This window comes from Orcinus orca, chromosome 17 (genome assembly GCF_937001465.1).
Source record: "Orcinus orca chromosome 17, mOrcOrc1.1, whole genome shotgun sequence".
Classification (NCBI taxonomy): Eukaryota; Metazoa; Chordata; class Mammalia; order Artiodactyla; family Delphinidae; genus Orcinus; species Orcinus orca.
In genome coordinates, this window is record NC_064575.1 from 62,792,789 (window position 1) to 62,808,133 (window position 15,345).

At 34.3% G+C, this 15,345-nt stretch overlaps 1 protein-coding gene across 1 annotated transcript in view; it reads right to left on the minus strand.

Moving 5' to 3' along the window:
* Positions 1-15,345, minus strand: part of CSMD3 (CUB and Sushi multiple domains 3) — a 1,064,314-nt gene that overhangs the window by 516,596 nt on the left and 532,373 nt on the right. The window contains exon 13 of the mRNA XM_004265377.3: positions 11,055-11,167. Coding sequence (XP_004265425.1) covers positions 11,055-11,167 — 113 coding nt within the window. The remainder of the gene's footprint in view (positions 1-11,054; positions 11,168-15,345) is intronic.

The following is a 15,345-nucleotide window of genomic DNA, read 5'->3' on the forward strand; positions in this document are numbered from 1 at the left end:
TACAATGAGGAACAATATACACAACAGCATTGAAATATATTTTCTTGCCAAAATATATTTTGCAGGTTTTTGACTACTATGAGCACCTCCATTTCTTTATATATTTTCTTGCTATATCTCTTTTATATACTGTCATTAAGGTGTGTTTTCTTTTTCTCTTTTCAGAGAGAACTCTTAACTTCAATCCCCACTTCATCCTTAACTTTTCATTTCAGAAGTAACATCCCTTGTCCAGTTCTGTTATCATCTTGTTTAGACCACTGCAACGATCAGCATATGTGACTTTATTCCAAACTAAACTGTCTTCTTATTGAGGGTGGAAGATATATAACTGATCCTTAATAATGTGGGAGTTAGGGGCACCTACCCTCCATGCAGTAAAAAAAAATCCAAGTATAAGTTATAGTTGGTACTTTGTGTAGATAGTTCCTCCATATATGTGGTTCCTTTGTATCTGCGTTTTCATATCTATGGATTCAACCAACCACAGATTGTGTAATACCTTAGTATTTATTAATGAAAAAATCCCTTGTATAAGTGGACCTGCACTGTTCAAGACCCGTGTTGTCCAAGAGTCAACCATGTATGTATGTATGTGTGTGTGTGTGTGTGTGTGTGTGTGTGTGTGTGTTTATGTATATTCCTGACCTTCCCGAGGATTGTCTTCCTGTTGGGCTTTGTTGTGGTGCTGAGCTTCCTCCTGGGGAGCTACCTGGGGACAATGCTGGCACCAGGCTCGGTCACCTCTGTACCACTCATTGGTCATCTGGTTGGTGGTGGCCAGGTACAGACAAAAGCACAGGTTATATATATATATATATATATATATATATATATATATATATATGTGTGTGTATATATATACCTTTTGCCTATATATGTATATGTACTTTATATATAAATAGAGAGAGAGAGTTAGCACTTGTTGCAAACTAGATTGTTTAAAAACATTTACTCTCTTCTCCCACTTTTTTGGGCGGAATTCACTTTCCTACCTCTTTAAATCTGGGCTTGCCAATTGACTTGATTTGGCCAATGAATTTTAGCAGACAAGAAGCAAGGAGATCTTTAAACATGTCTGTTTGGTTGAATTTTTATCCTATGCACTTCTGTCATTGTCAAGAAAACACCATATCTGGTCTAGGGCACTGGTGTCAGAAGAATGAATGAGGCATGAATTCAAACTCAGCCTAGATCAGCACACCCTCAGCCTATGCACAGACTTGTGAAAATAAATAATTGTTGTATAAGCTAATGAGTTTGAGAATGGTTAAGATTACCACTGTGTCCAAGAAATGATATAGTACCACATTCAGAAAACAATTTATATAAACAGGTACCTCTTTGCACATAGTCAGATTGGCACTATTCCAAAATTCTGAATAGTTTTAGTTCTGATAGGTTTAATCAAGATTTCTTTCTCAGTTGAGATAAGCAAAAATAACATTGGGATTTTATTTAATCAAACAAATAACTTTGTTCTCCTCTGCCATTAAACATCAAGTTCTAAAATATAAATACCTCACATATCTCACATCTTACCTTCTGCTTATAACAGATAAGGAAAAACATTTTAGTCTCCAATGATTCTTTTACTTGCATTGATACTTCACTTTCATTTGAAATATCTTCCCCAGTTAAGGTGGATACAATGAATACCCATGAATATAATATGTATAAAATTAAATTATTACTGGCATTGAGGGAAAAGACACATTAATTTGATTAGAAATTGTGATGATTATAGATTATTTAATGAAGGCCCTGTACAACCTACAAAAGTGTATTTGTCAATCAGCCAACTATATATACCTTGGATCTATGGAGAAATATGAAGTGTGAAGCAATGTAGTGCAGGGGAAAGTGACCCTCTCAGAAGCAATAGCTCATAGTTCCACTTTGGGCTCAGGCACTGCCTATAATGACTGTGAGAAAAATCGATCTTTATGGGACTCAATTTCCTCATCTTGGAGGAAATGAGTATAATTGATTCAATTACCTCAAAAGTCTCTCCCAGCTCCAATGTTCTATGATTCCATTATTTAAGTAAATACTAGTCCCTGTCCTAAGGGGAAAATTGGAAAAGCTGTCTACCTGGGAGTGGGTGGAATGATCTTTTGCTTCCATGGAGAAAATGAATATCTTTCAGTCTCACAGATTCATATGTGTCTTTTGCAGCAAAGCATAACCTGCTCCTTCCTTCCCATCTCTCCAGTCTTATCCAGGACTACACCATAGCTTTTTCTCTTTCCATTTCTGCTACACATCCAGGAATTCTAACAACTCCTCAAATGTAACTTGTCATCTATACACACTGGTCATGCTGTCCAGCTTCCAGCCTCAGTAACTCCTACACAGCTTCAGGTCTCAGTCCATGTTCACTTCCTCAGGAAAGGTCTCCTCGAGGCCTGCATTAGGTGTCTTGTTATAGTCTCCCAAAAGCACATTCTCTCTTTCATTTTTAGCACTCTTTACATTTACAATTATTTGTTAACTGTCAGTCTTTGTCCCATTAGACTGAAAGCGGTGACTAAGTCTCTTATTTTTTGCTATGTACCCTATCCTCTTCATGATGCCTAGGCACATAGTTGAAACTCAATGAATATTTTTAAATAGACATGACTTTTAATATTCTACTGCCACTCATTCTCATTCTGGGGGTATAGAAACAAAAAGCTTAGTCCTCACAGCAGACTGTGATAAAGTCAAATTGAATATTTTAGGAGCAGTAGTTTTCTGAAGAAACTTAATGTATTGAATGTAAAAATAGAATAAATCCTTTAAGCTAATAAAAAGCAACAATGAAAATAATAATACTTATTCTAGTAAAGTTTCCATGGGTTATACTTAACAGTTGTCTTTATTCTGAGGGCAGATTGAAATGTTATCATGAAAATCCCACATATAATACTATGTGTTACTTAGTAGTTTTTCCAAGAAAGAGAAACACTTTTAACAGATTACAAGATTTCTTAAAGAAAATGAAAATGATATGAAGAGAAGAAATATCTCAAAAGACAATAATGAGAAAATCCAAGGGGGCTCACTGGTTCTGTGTTAGGAGACCACCACCAGATAGAGAGGTGTCACATCTGGAGGAGATTCTGAGAGAGGAGTTTATCTTGAGAACTCACACAAAGCATGTCCCGCTGATAGCGTATCAGTTTACTATAAGGAATGGATATTGAGTGTAATATTCTTGGACCGTATAATAAACATATCAATATTTAATTTACCAAATCTAATAAAAGAATGTTAGAACTCAAAGTAAATGCAGAGACTATTTTGTCCAAGCTCGTTTTAAAGATAAACTTTCCTTTCAGCAAGTATTGAATCAGTGATGTACATGGCATACCTTAGAGGAAAATAGTTATTCATACAAATGAACTTAGATTCCAATCTAATCACACAAACACTGAAATATATCTCTGTAACACGCTAATATTATGTTTGTATATTACAAATAATTTAGTTCCTAAAAAACTAAAAAGTTTATTTTTCAGTATAATTAAAAATTATTTTCATTATTTACAGAGTGCATTTTAAGAGTCTGTTAAATCATCATCTAAATATGTTCTTTAGATGACTTTGATCTCATTAAATTGAATTCACTTGAGTTAAAGAACAGGATATGGGGAAATAGGAAATATTTATAAATTAAAAAAATGATATAACTGTGCCTTACATAATTTTATTTCACTAATTTGATTTTATAGCATTGGAAAACTAAGAAATACAACACGTGGGAAGATTTGGGGGATTCATAAATTTCTAACAAAGTCTCCAAAGATCTTTATTTATCATTCATTCATTATTAGTTTTCTGCTTTAAAGTATAGTTTTAAAATTAAATATTTAAGAATCAATTGCTAGGGCTTCCCTGGTGGCGCAGTGGTTGAGAGTCCGCCTGCCGATGCAGGGGACACAGGTTCGTGCCCCGGTCTGGGAAGATCCCACATGCCGCGGAGCGGCTAGGCCCGTGAGCCATGGCCGCTGAGCCTGCGCTTCCGGAGCCTGTGCTCCGCAATGGGAGAGGCCACAACAGTGAGAGGCCCGCGTAATGCAAAAAAAAAAAAAAAAAAAAAAAAAAAAGAATCAATTGCTAATAACATAGTAATTCTTTAATACTAAAAGCCATTTTGGTTTAGCATTAATCTCAGTGAGCTTTTTTGCAGATTACAGTTTGATATATTTATTGGACCATCCATTTGAATTGTGGTAAGTACTATGGGGGTATAATGATGGATTGTGCAGAATCTTTGTTTCACTGTACTAACTAAAAGGACAAAAACCTACACACACCATTAGCTCTTTTGCCAGATACCATTGTATATCTACACTATATAAATATCCTTATATGATTAATTCTTTTTTTAACTGACTCTAATCAGAAATATAACAAGGCTTAATCTTGGGATTCTATGAATGGTGATTTTGAAGAAATATCCTAATAAAGAGATGGAAAAAATCATATAAGTGGAACAAAATTTTAAAATCTCATATAATTGGAGAAAAAAAAGAATGTGTTCAGTTTAAATAAAACTCAGTCCCTCACAAGAACAAGTCAGGTTTTCTTAGGCAGGTACCAGCAGGATTAAGAAATAAGTAATTGATTATAACAAATTTTTACTTTGTACCACCTTTCTTAAGACTAAAAATGTTTTAATGAAAAAACAGAAAAATGAATGCAATTTTCAGCACTTCTTTTGCTCCTTGGGTATAAATTTACCTTGTTATAATCTCTATTATATCACTGACACTCTTGTTTGTAATACCTCAACCTACTAAAAAGAAAAAAGAAAAACTTGAAATCTGCGAAGTACAACCACTTAAGCACTTCAAAAATAAATTCCGAGAACATGCTATTCTCTCTTCTACTTAAAGTTATTTTAAATGAAACATTGTTCTTGCCCTCTTGTCAAAAACTATCAAAACATTTTCCTCATAATCTTTTTCTTATTTCTCTCAAAATAATAATACCATTAAAAATAAAACAGCTTATATTAGTATTCATTTTGAAACATTACTTGGTAATGTTAGCACAGAAATTTGTTTACAGCTTCATTGGGGTATAACTGACAAACAATAAACTGACCATATATAAAAGGTGCAGTTTGATTAATTTTAACATATGTATACACCTGTGAATCATTACCATAGCCAAGGTAATGAACATTTATCTATCTACCACAGAATGTTTCTCTGGCCCCTTGGTAATCAATTCCTCCAATGCCCCAAAAATAATCTGCTTTCTGTTACTACGAGTTTTAGTTAGCATTTTCTAGAATTTTGTATAAATAGAATTATGCAGGATATACTGTGTTTTTGTTTTTGTTTTTTTTTTGGTCTGGCTCTTTTCACTGAGCATGATAATTTTGATCTTTATCTATGTTTTGCATATGTTAATAGATTTTTCCTTTTTATTGATGAGTAGTACCCCATTCTGTTTATATACTCACCTATGGATAAATATTTAAATTTCTTCCAGTTTGGGGAGATTTTTAAAAATATATATGCTATGTATACTTATACAAGTCTTTGTATAGACATTTGCTTTCATTTCCCTTGGGAAAATGTCGAGGAGCAAAATGGCTGGGTCGTATGGTAGGTATCTGTTTAAGAAATTGTCAAACTGTTTTCAAAAGTGATTATAACATTTTATGTTCCCACCAACAGTGTTTGAAGTCTAGTTATTCCACTTCCTCGGCAGGTCAATACTTTTAATCTTCACCATACAGTGGGTACATAGTGGTATCTCCTTGTGGTTTTAATTTGCATTGCCTTTATGATGATGATGTTGAACATTTTTTCCAAATGCTTTTGAGCCATCTGTATCTCTTTTTTGGTCAAGTGGATGGCCAGTTCTTTTACCAATTTTAAATTGGATTATTTTCTTTACCCTATTATTGAGTTATTAAAATTCATTATATACTCTGTATACAAGTTCTCTATTGGGATGCTCAAGATCAGGGTGCTAGCATGGTCAGGTTCTGGTGAGGACCCTCTTCCTGGCTCACAGACAAGCACCTTCTCTCTGTTTACTCACATGGCCTTTTCTCATTGTGAGTACTTGAGGAGAGAGAGTAGGCTCTCTGGTGTCTCTTCTTATAGGTCACTAATCCATCATGTAGGTTCCCCCTCATGACCTCATTTAAGTCTCATTATCTCCCTAATGCTCCACCTCCAAACCATCACATTAAGGGTTAGGGCTTCAACATATGAATTTTGTGGGGGGACACAAACATTTAGTCCATAGCATATAATGTTTTTGGTCTGCTAGCTAAGAAAACTTTCCCTAAGGCAAGCTAACTATGCTTTTCTGCCAGTTTTTTTTTTTTTTTTCCCCAAAAGTTTTGTAGCTTTAGCTCTTATATTTAGGTCTATAATCCATTTCAAGTTAACTTCTGTGTACTGTGTGAGTTAAGGGAGGGTTGAGGGTTTTTTTGTTTTTTGGGTTTTTTTTTTTGCTTTTTTTGGCATGTGGGTATACAATTGTTTCAGTATTACTCATAAAAAAAAAGAATATCCTTTCCCCATTGAATTCTTTAGCACCTTTTCTGAAAATCAACTGACTGTATATATGTGGGTCAATTTCTGAAGTATTCATAACAGAAATCTTAAGAAAGAGAAAATAATCAAAAACATTTTACATATTTTTTTCCATTATCCTGCAACATGATTTCAGTGATCACTAAACAAGATTATGTCTCAGTGTCATAATTAGCCATGTAGGAACCAATGAATTGATGCTGTTTTCAAAACATCTCAATAATCTCATGATATGATTTGAGAATTCAGAAAAAAAAAAAAAACAACTGGGACCAAAATTTAATTCATAAATAATGGCAGTAAGGCACAGGTCCTAAGATTAATAAAGAATGTTGCCCATTATGGATGTACACTGTTAGTAGAAGGTGATTACAGAACTCTAAATTTCTATGTTTCCTTTCCTGAAAAAAAGTAAAGAATGTATTGAATATTACTTTCTCAAATATAACTGTTCCTTTCTATGAGTACACATTGTCCCTGGGACCCATCCATGGTGTTTTTCCACCCTAAAAAAAAAAAATTAAAATAAAGAAAGAAATATATCTGATTCTGCAAGCATTGAACTGTAATATAGATCTTCCCTTTTTTTCTATGTTGAAAGAATTAAATAACAAAGAGATGGCAAGTGTGTTAATCAGGGCTTAATTAGCTATAAGTGACATAAACTGAACTCACCATGGCTTAAACAAGGAAAAATTTATAGCCTTATACAATTGGAAAACCAAGGTCTAGTATTCCCTTCAGGCACTTAGGAGTTTCAATTTTTTCTACAATACTGTTTTTCATTTTTTCTATCTGCTGGTTCTGCCGGCAACAAAAGTTGACCACCAGTAGGCACCAAGTTAAATAACCCTTAATATACCACCTCAGAAAAGAGATTTTCTTTCACCTGCAATCTGTATCAATTGCCCCAGATCCTAAACTGTTAACCATATCAAAAGGAATTTTGATTAGTTCAGCCCAAACCTATAGAGCCATACAGAAGTGGAAGAGATAAACTTCATCAAGCCTAAAGTAGTTCAGCTCTTAGAAGAAAGTGGAAGGATTGCTGGGCAAGCAAGAAAGCAGATGCTGGCAAACAGAGTGAGAAAAAGTATTTACTCTTTTGAATTAATTTATGCCATAAATAATTTGGATAAGATATCTTTACTAATTTTTTAAGAAAAGTTTTTTAAAAAATAAACTATGTATGAAATGTCAATATTTGAAAACTATTATCTATATCCTAGAAAAATTTCTAACAAAATATAAATAATCAAAATTAATCCAGGAAAGCATATGAAGAGACTTATAGCCATAGAAAAAAATTAAATTTCCTAAATATTTACCTTTGAGTAAAAATGACAAAGTGGTTTTATAGCTAAGTTCTCTTTTACTCTCAAAGACAAAATGTACAATAAAACAAAATTTTAATTTACAGGAGATCCACTTTTAATGCTATCTCATGCAAAATCTATGGATGATAAGAAAAATATATCTTTAGATCAAATCTGGGAAGTTTTTTTAGCAGGTGTTCCATTTAGAACCAACAGACTACTTAACAGAGAGCATGGCAATTATGAAAATTATTTTTAGTAGGCGAAGCTGCTAAAGTTATCTGCACATCAAAATTTGAAACTTCTCAAAATGAACCCTACTTCAACTTTGAGCTCAGGTTTTATATTATGGAGGATGCAAAAACACGATTTTCACAGTAGGAAAACTAAACTTTTGAGGACATACTTTACCCTGTATTACATCATATTATATAGGTCAACTCATTTGCTCAGCTTTACTGAACAATCATTAATTACCTATGATGATATAGCCGGGGGTTGCTAATGGAAATATAAAGATGAATATGATGCATTTCATCTGGTTATGTAGTATATACGATACAGCGTTTATAAAACAGAGTAAGTGTTCTTTTGTAATGGGGGGAGTTAAGGAAGGCTTCACAGAAGAAGAAATATTTGAACATTGTCTCACAGCATGAGTGATGTGATGCTGAGTTAGAAATAGAATATGGATCCAGATAGAATTTATTGAGTGTAAGGAGAAGTGTGAAACAACTTGCTGGGTTCAGAGAATTATGGATCGTTTTATAAAACTGGATTGTAGGGAGAAAAAAGGTGGAAGATAAGATCTGTGGAGCTTCTGCACTTCATCTTTAGGCAATAAAAATTTTGGAAACATTTTACGCTGTAGTGTAATATGATCACCTCCCTGCTGCTGGGAGATCATCATTAGCAGTGTGGATGTTAGACTGAAAGAGACCAGATTGAAGGGAGGGAAAGAATAAGGGAATTATTCATTAAGAATCTCCTGGGTTGGTTTGTTTCAAATCTCACTTTGGTGGATATCTGTATATGGATAGTTGGATATATTTTTCTCTGTCACTATATTATGATCTTCCTAAGAGAGAAAATATCCGGCTGTTGTTTCTTTTCCTTTTGGCCACACCACGTGGTGATCAGGATCCTATCTTAGTTCTCCGACCAGGGATCCAACCCCAGCCCCTGCAGTGGAGCATGGAGTCTTAACCACTGTACCACCGGGGGAAGTCCCTGGCTGTTCTTTCTATACTCAACAACTCATTCAGTAGCTGGCACATAGCAGATCCTTAGGCAGTACATATATTTTAAAATTATTTGTTGAAATCTGAGCAGAAAACAAAACAAAATAATGTTTAATTGTGCTACTTTACAAGGTACTTCCAGCTCTTGAACTGCAGTGGAATGGAGAGCAGTTCAAGAGTTGTAAATATCGACAGGTCTCCCCTGCGGCTCTAAACTGTTCGTGAGCTTTAATAACTGCGTTCTTTGCTGAAGCATTGTCGTTAATGATTAATACAGTTTCTAAGGTTTAAATCACTCCAGACTTTCTAACAGTTTAAATTTCTTAGGGTGAAGAAAATAATAAAACCAAGAGGATTATAATTTACAGGGGAAAAGTAAGGAAAAAGAAAACAATCAAGACATAGATATTTGCAACAGAAGCTGACCGTTCTTTAAACTTTGTAACTTTGTTTTATTTACTGGAGATAGATGTGGATTTTAAATGGAGGAAGAATATATTTAAATCATAATCAGGCTAACCTTTTTATCTTTTTAAACTGACATTTATAAAGATTTCCTGAACTATTCAAATTAATATAGTATCAAATTTAGTCTCAAGTTAAAAACACAGAATGCATGTGTCCTGTCTCCCTGACAACATCATGCATTCATTTCCCCGTGCCAGGACACAAAGGCATGGCAAGCCGATGTCTGAAAAAATAAAGTCTGTTTAAAAATTATTATTATGCAAGTAATAGAATTCTGTCTACTTAATAATCCATTGTTTAATTGATAAGATAGAGAATAATGACTTTTACAATAGAAAAAATAAATTCAAGCAGCATAACTTTCTGATGGTCTCTTTCACATTTTTATCTTTTAAAGCACAGAATTTAACTTAACTTAATAACATATACATATTTTCAGTCAGAATTTAAAAATTGCTTTTCTAATATGTACGTTGTGTGTATACCTGTATATCCACTGTCTCTATTTGACATTAAAAAAAGCTAATTGTGGGCTTCCCTGGTGGCGCAGTGGTTGAGAATCTGCTGCCAATGCAGGGGACACGGGTTCGAGCCCTGGTCTGGGAAGATCCCACATGCCACAGGGCAACTAGACCCGTGAGCCACAACTACTGAGCCTGCGCGTCTGGAGCCTGTGCTCCGCAACAAGAGAGGCCGCGATAGTGAGAGGCCCGTGCACCGCGATGAAGAGTGGACCCCGCTTGCCGCAACTAGAGAAAGTCCTCACACAGAAACGAAGACCGAACACAGCCAAAAATAATAAAATAATTAATTAATTTAAAAAAGTTAATTGTGTGTCAAAGATATGATTTCACAATGTTTGCATCTCTTATAAATGGAACTAAAACAAAAGATTGTGTTACACACATGTAATTCATCATTAATCTGCAAAACTATCAATATTGGGATAGGCAGTAGCAATTTAACACTTTTGTGATTTGTAATTTACATAGGAGTTGATAATCTGAACACTGATACCATGTATTTGATCTGAGAGATACACTGACGAATTACAAAATAAAAATAGTAATAATTGGTACCCTGGATTCTTTAAGAAATTAAGTCTTTACTTTGTATTTAAGTATTTAATAATTAGTAGATTTTTTGCCAGGCAATTTGTATAAAGTTTATAAAATCACACTGTCTATTCTGGGAAAGGCTAGGAGTCCAGAGTGCCTAAAGCACAGGCACTGTATAGTGGACTGAGGGAGAGATTAGGTATGCAAAATATACACATTTTAAAGGGAAAAAAAAAAACAATTTTATTTAAAGAAAAGTGAAATCAACATTTATAGTTAATTTAAAGAGGCAAGTATTTTGTTGAAATACATTCTTATATGCTGGGAAACTTTTATTTTATAGATACAATTAAACTTGAATTTAAAAGTATTCTCTGGTTTTATTAAGATAACATATTTCCCAAAGTAGCAATTTATCATTACCTTTGTAGTTAACCTTGAAGCCAATAGATCCGACACTTTCATCTGTTTGAAGGTGCAGCCACATTTGGCTACTCATGCTTACTATCAAGTCTGGCACAAAGCTTCCAGTCAGCCTAAAAACGGATGGACAAAGAAGGGAGAAATGGATTATTAAAATACCCTCTGTATGCAAATTATGAGACAGATGTGTTTCTCAATACTTTCTTGGCTAGAAGCAAACAGCTGTCAGATAAACTTATAAGACTGTGTTGTTATAACAGAACAAACAACATAATTTAGTGATCAAGGTTTATTATAAACAAGTACTATTTTATGTGTTTAACTAGGTTAGATCTTTCATATCCCCGAGGCAAGATGCTAAATTTTATTTTTTTAATTTATTTATTTTTTTAAATTTTATTGGAGTCTAGTTGATTTACAATGTTGTGTTAGTTTCTGCTGTACAGCAGTGAAGCAGTTATACATATACACATATCCACTCTTTTTTAGATTCCTTTCCCATATAGGTCATTACAGAGTACTGAGTAGAGTTCCATGTGCTATACAGCAGGTCCTTGTTAGTTATATTTTTATATATAGTAGTGTGTATATGTCAATCCCAATCTCCCAATTTATCCCTCCTCCGTCTTCACCCCCCGTAACCATAAACTGTTTTCTACATCTCTGACTCTATTTCTGTTTTGTAAATAAGTTCATTTGTACCAATTTTTTTAGATTCCACTTGTAAACGATATCATAGGATATTTGTCTTTCTCTGTCTGACTTACTTCATTCAGTATGACAATCTCTAGGTCCATCCATGTTGCTGCAAATGACATTATCTCATTCTTTTTTTTTTATAGCTGAGTAGTAATCTATTGCATATGTGTACCACATCTCCTTATCCGCTCCTGTGTGAATGGACATTTAGGTTGCTTCCATGTCCTGGCTACTGTAAATATTACTGCAACGAACACTGGGGTGTGTGTATCTTTTTGAATTATGGTTTTCTCCAGATATATGCCCAGGAGTGGGATTGCTGGATCATATGGTAGTTCTAGTTTTAGTTTTTTAAGGAACCTCCATATTGTTCTCCATAATGATTGTACTAATTTACATTCCCACCAACGGGGCAAGAGGGTTCCCTTTTCTCCACACTGTCTCCCACATTTATTGTTTGTTGATTTTTTGATGATGTGGTACCTCAAGGTACTTTTGATTTGCATTTCTCTAATAATTAGTGATGTTGAGCATCTCTTCATGTGCCTGTTGGTACAGGGACATTTTGCCTGAAGTAGCTTCACACATTTAGGAGAAGGGACGGCAGGGTTAGGACCTGGAGCCTCTTTCTGCTCTAGAAAGTTCTACACCTATTTCCTATTCCTTTTCATTTCTAGATGTCTATCTGCTTATCTTTTTATTCTTTGATACTTCCTACGTTTCCTTGTTTTTTTTTTATTTCCACAATTTCCAAAAATGTATTTGCCCTCTTATTTTTTTTAACATCTTTATTGGAGTATAATTGCTTTACAATGGTGTGTTAGTTTCTGCTTTATAACAAAGTGAATCAGCTATACATATACATATAGCCCCATATCTCCTCCCTCTTGTGTCTCCCTCCCACCCTCCCTATCCCACCCCTCTAAGTGGTCACAAAGCACTGAGCTGATCTCCCTCCTGTGCTATGTGGCTGCTTCCCACTAGCTATCTATTTTACATTTGGTAGTGTATCTATGTCCATGTCACTCTCTCACTTTGTCCCAGATTACCTTTCCCCCTCCCCGTGTCCTCAAGTCCATTCTCTACGTCTGCATTTTTATTCCTGTCCTGCCCCTAGGTTCTTCAGAAACTTTTTTTTTTTAAGATTCTATATATATGTGTTAGCATACTGTATTTGTTTTTCTCTTTCTAACTTCACTCTGTATGACAGGATCTAGGTCCACCCACCTCACTACAAATCATTTTCGTTTCTCTTTAATGGCTGAATAATATTCCATTGTATATATGTGCCACATCTTCTTTATCCATTCATCTGTCGATGGACACTTAGGTTGTTTCCATGTCCTGGCTATTGTAAATAGAGATGCAATGAATATTGTGGTATATGACTCTTTTTGAATTATGGTTTTCTCAGGGTATATGTCCAGTAGTGGGATTGCTGGGTCGTATGGTAGTTATATTTTTAGTGTTTTAAGGAACCTCCATACTGTTCTCCATAGTGGCTGTATCAATTTACATTCCCACCAACAGTGCCAAGATACTAAATTTTAGATCATTGAAAATCTTACACTTCTTTTTGAACTGAAAAGAAAAAAAGAATCTATAAAAATCTTTAACTTGTTTTTTTAACACCAGGAATGTACTTCATTTTGACATTCAGGTTTCATAGAACTGTGTTCTAAAGAAACATTGTGAAAAATATTTAAGTACTGTGCAAAACAATAAAATGGCAAGGAGTATAATATAAACATTCGCAATACTGATGTTAGGCTAGTCATGTCATGTATGTTGTACTGGGAATAATTTTATTTTAAAGGATATTCTGCTATTGCATCACTGAATCTAGGCATTAATAATCTCATTCAGTAATGCTCAATTTTATAACCCTAACAGGGGAAATTACTTAATGTTTCCTTTGTCATTAATAATGTTTTAGTCACATATTTGAACTGAAGCCAAGGGTCATATAAAGCCGGAAAGCAAATGAGTAAATAAGATCTTGAGGGGAAAAGTCTGTCAAGAATACAAAGAGAAAAAAAAAATGGATTCACTGCTGAGTAAAATATCCATAATGACTAGGACTTCTAAATTACATACTTAAAAATAAGTTTGTAAAATCAGAAATTCTTAAGTGTTTACCTACTTTATTGGTAGAACCATGAAGATTTCTGAAAAATTGCACGAGGAGAGAAGGTATAAAGTTTCCCTTCCTAATAAAAAGGGTACCCTAAGAGAGCAGTGTCCTGGATGGAGGCTATACTATAATTAGACCAGCAGAGGGCAACATGGAGGACTGTATCCTTGAAGCCACCATGGCAGCAGAATGTCCTGCTCACTGGTCAGCCACCAAAACTATAGAACATTATCAGCAGACTGCATTAGCAATACAGCTATGCCAGCAGTGCCCAGTGTTACAGAATTTATGGGAATCCATCACAAATGAACCCAGTTAAATATTATGATTTAATTATGGGATTGTGAATAATATTAAGGAATAGTGTGAGATATAAAGATACTATAAGATATTATAGAATTTTAGACTATATTCACTTTCTTCTTGCCAAAGCAAATTTAAAATTATTATAATGTAAAAGATACGAACACATACATTCTCTTTTGTAACATATGTGTATATCCGTATGTATTCATATACATACACATACGCATTATCGTTTGAAAACTTTGTGGCATGTGAACTTTCAATTTTCAAATTGATGAGTTCAAAAGAACTAGTCTTTTGAGCTATGGTAAAGAGACAGGTTTATGGGCAAGAGTGAGGACTCAAGCTCAGAGACATGAAAGAAAGTAAAGTAAATCCATTATGAAATGGGCATGAGAGCTTAAAACTATAGGATGTGCATCAGCTATACCATATCAAATATGCCAACAATCTATCTCATAGTGAATATGATGAGATTAAATCATTCCTCTTTATTATACCCTCCTATATCCATCTCAACCCTGAACTCTTTTACCAGCCCAAAACCTCTAGCACATATAAGTTTGTCAGTATTTCATAAAGAACAGCTAACATATATAGACTAATCGTTCCACTGCCAATTTGTTCTATTGGCCGTGATTCTACCTAGTTCCCACAACCCATTGGTGGTATAAGGGTAAATATAAATCTAAAAAAAAAAAGGATTAAATTAAACATTTCCCCGATATCAGAAGGTAAAGAAAAATTCCCCTTTCTCTCTAGCATTTCTCTTACGAAACTTGAAATTATAAATTATAATGTTTGTTACAGATGTATGTAAACCTTTTAAGCTAAATAAGCCTCTTGTCAATTTTTGCACTACATGAATGACTTTCTTGCAGGCCTTAGTGTTACCTCTTTGAAATGTGAACATCAAGGAAAATGTCACCCTGTCTCCCTGTTTCTGTGGGAGTTTAAGCCTAGGCATATAGCTTCATGATGTTAATTTCCTGCTTTTCATAAAGATAGGAGAAGTTCTATTTTCCCTTTTGATACGGTCAATTAACATGTATGTAAATAGATTGTATCTGCCTGATATATAAAGGGTAAGATTTAGTTCTCTTTGCAATCTCTTTAGCAGATTGCCTATGATGTCCATCACAGTCTAGTTGA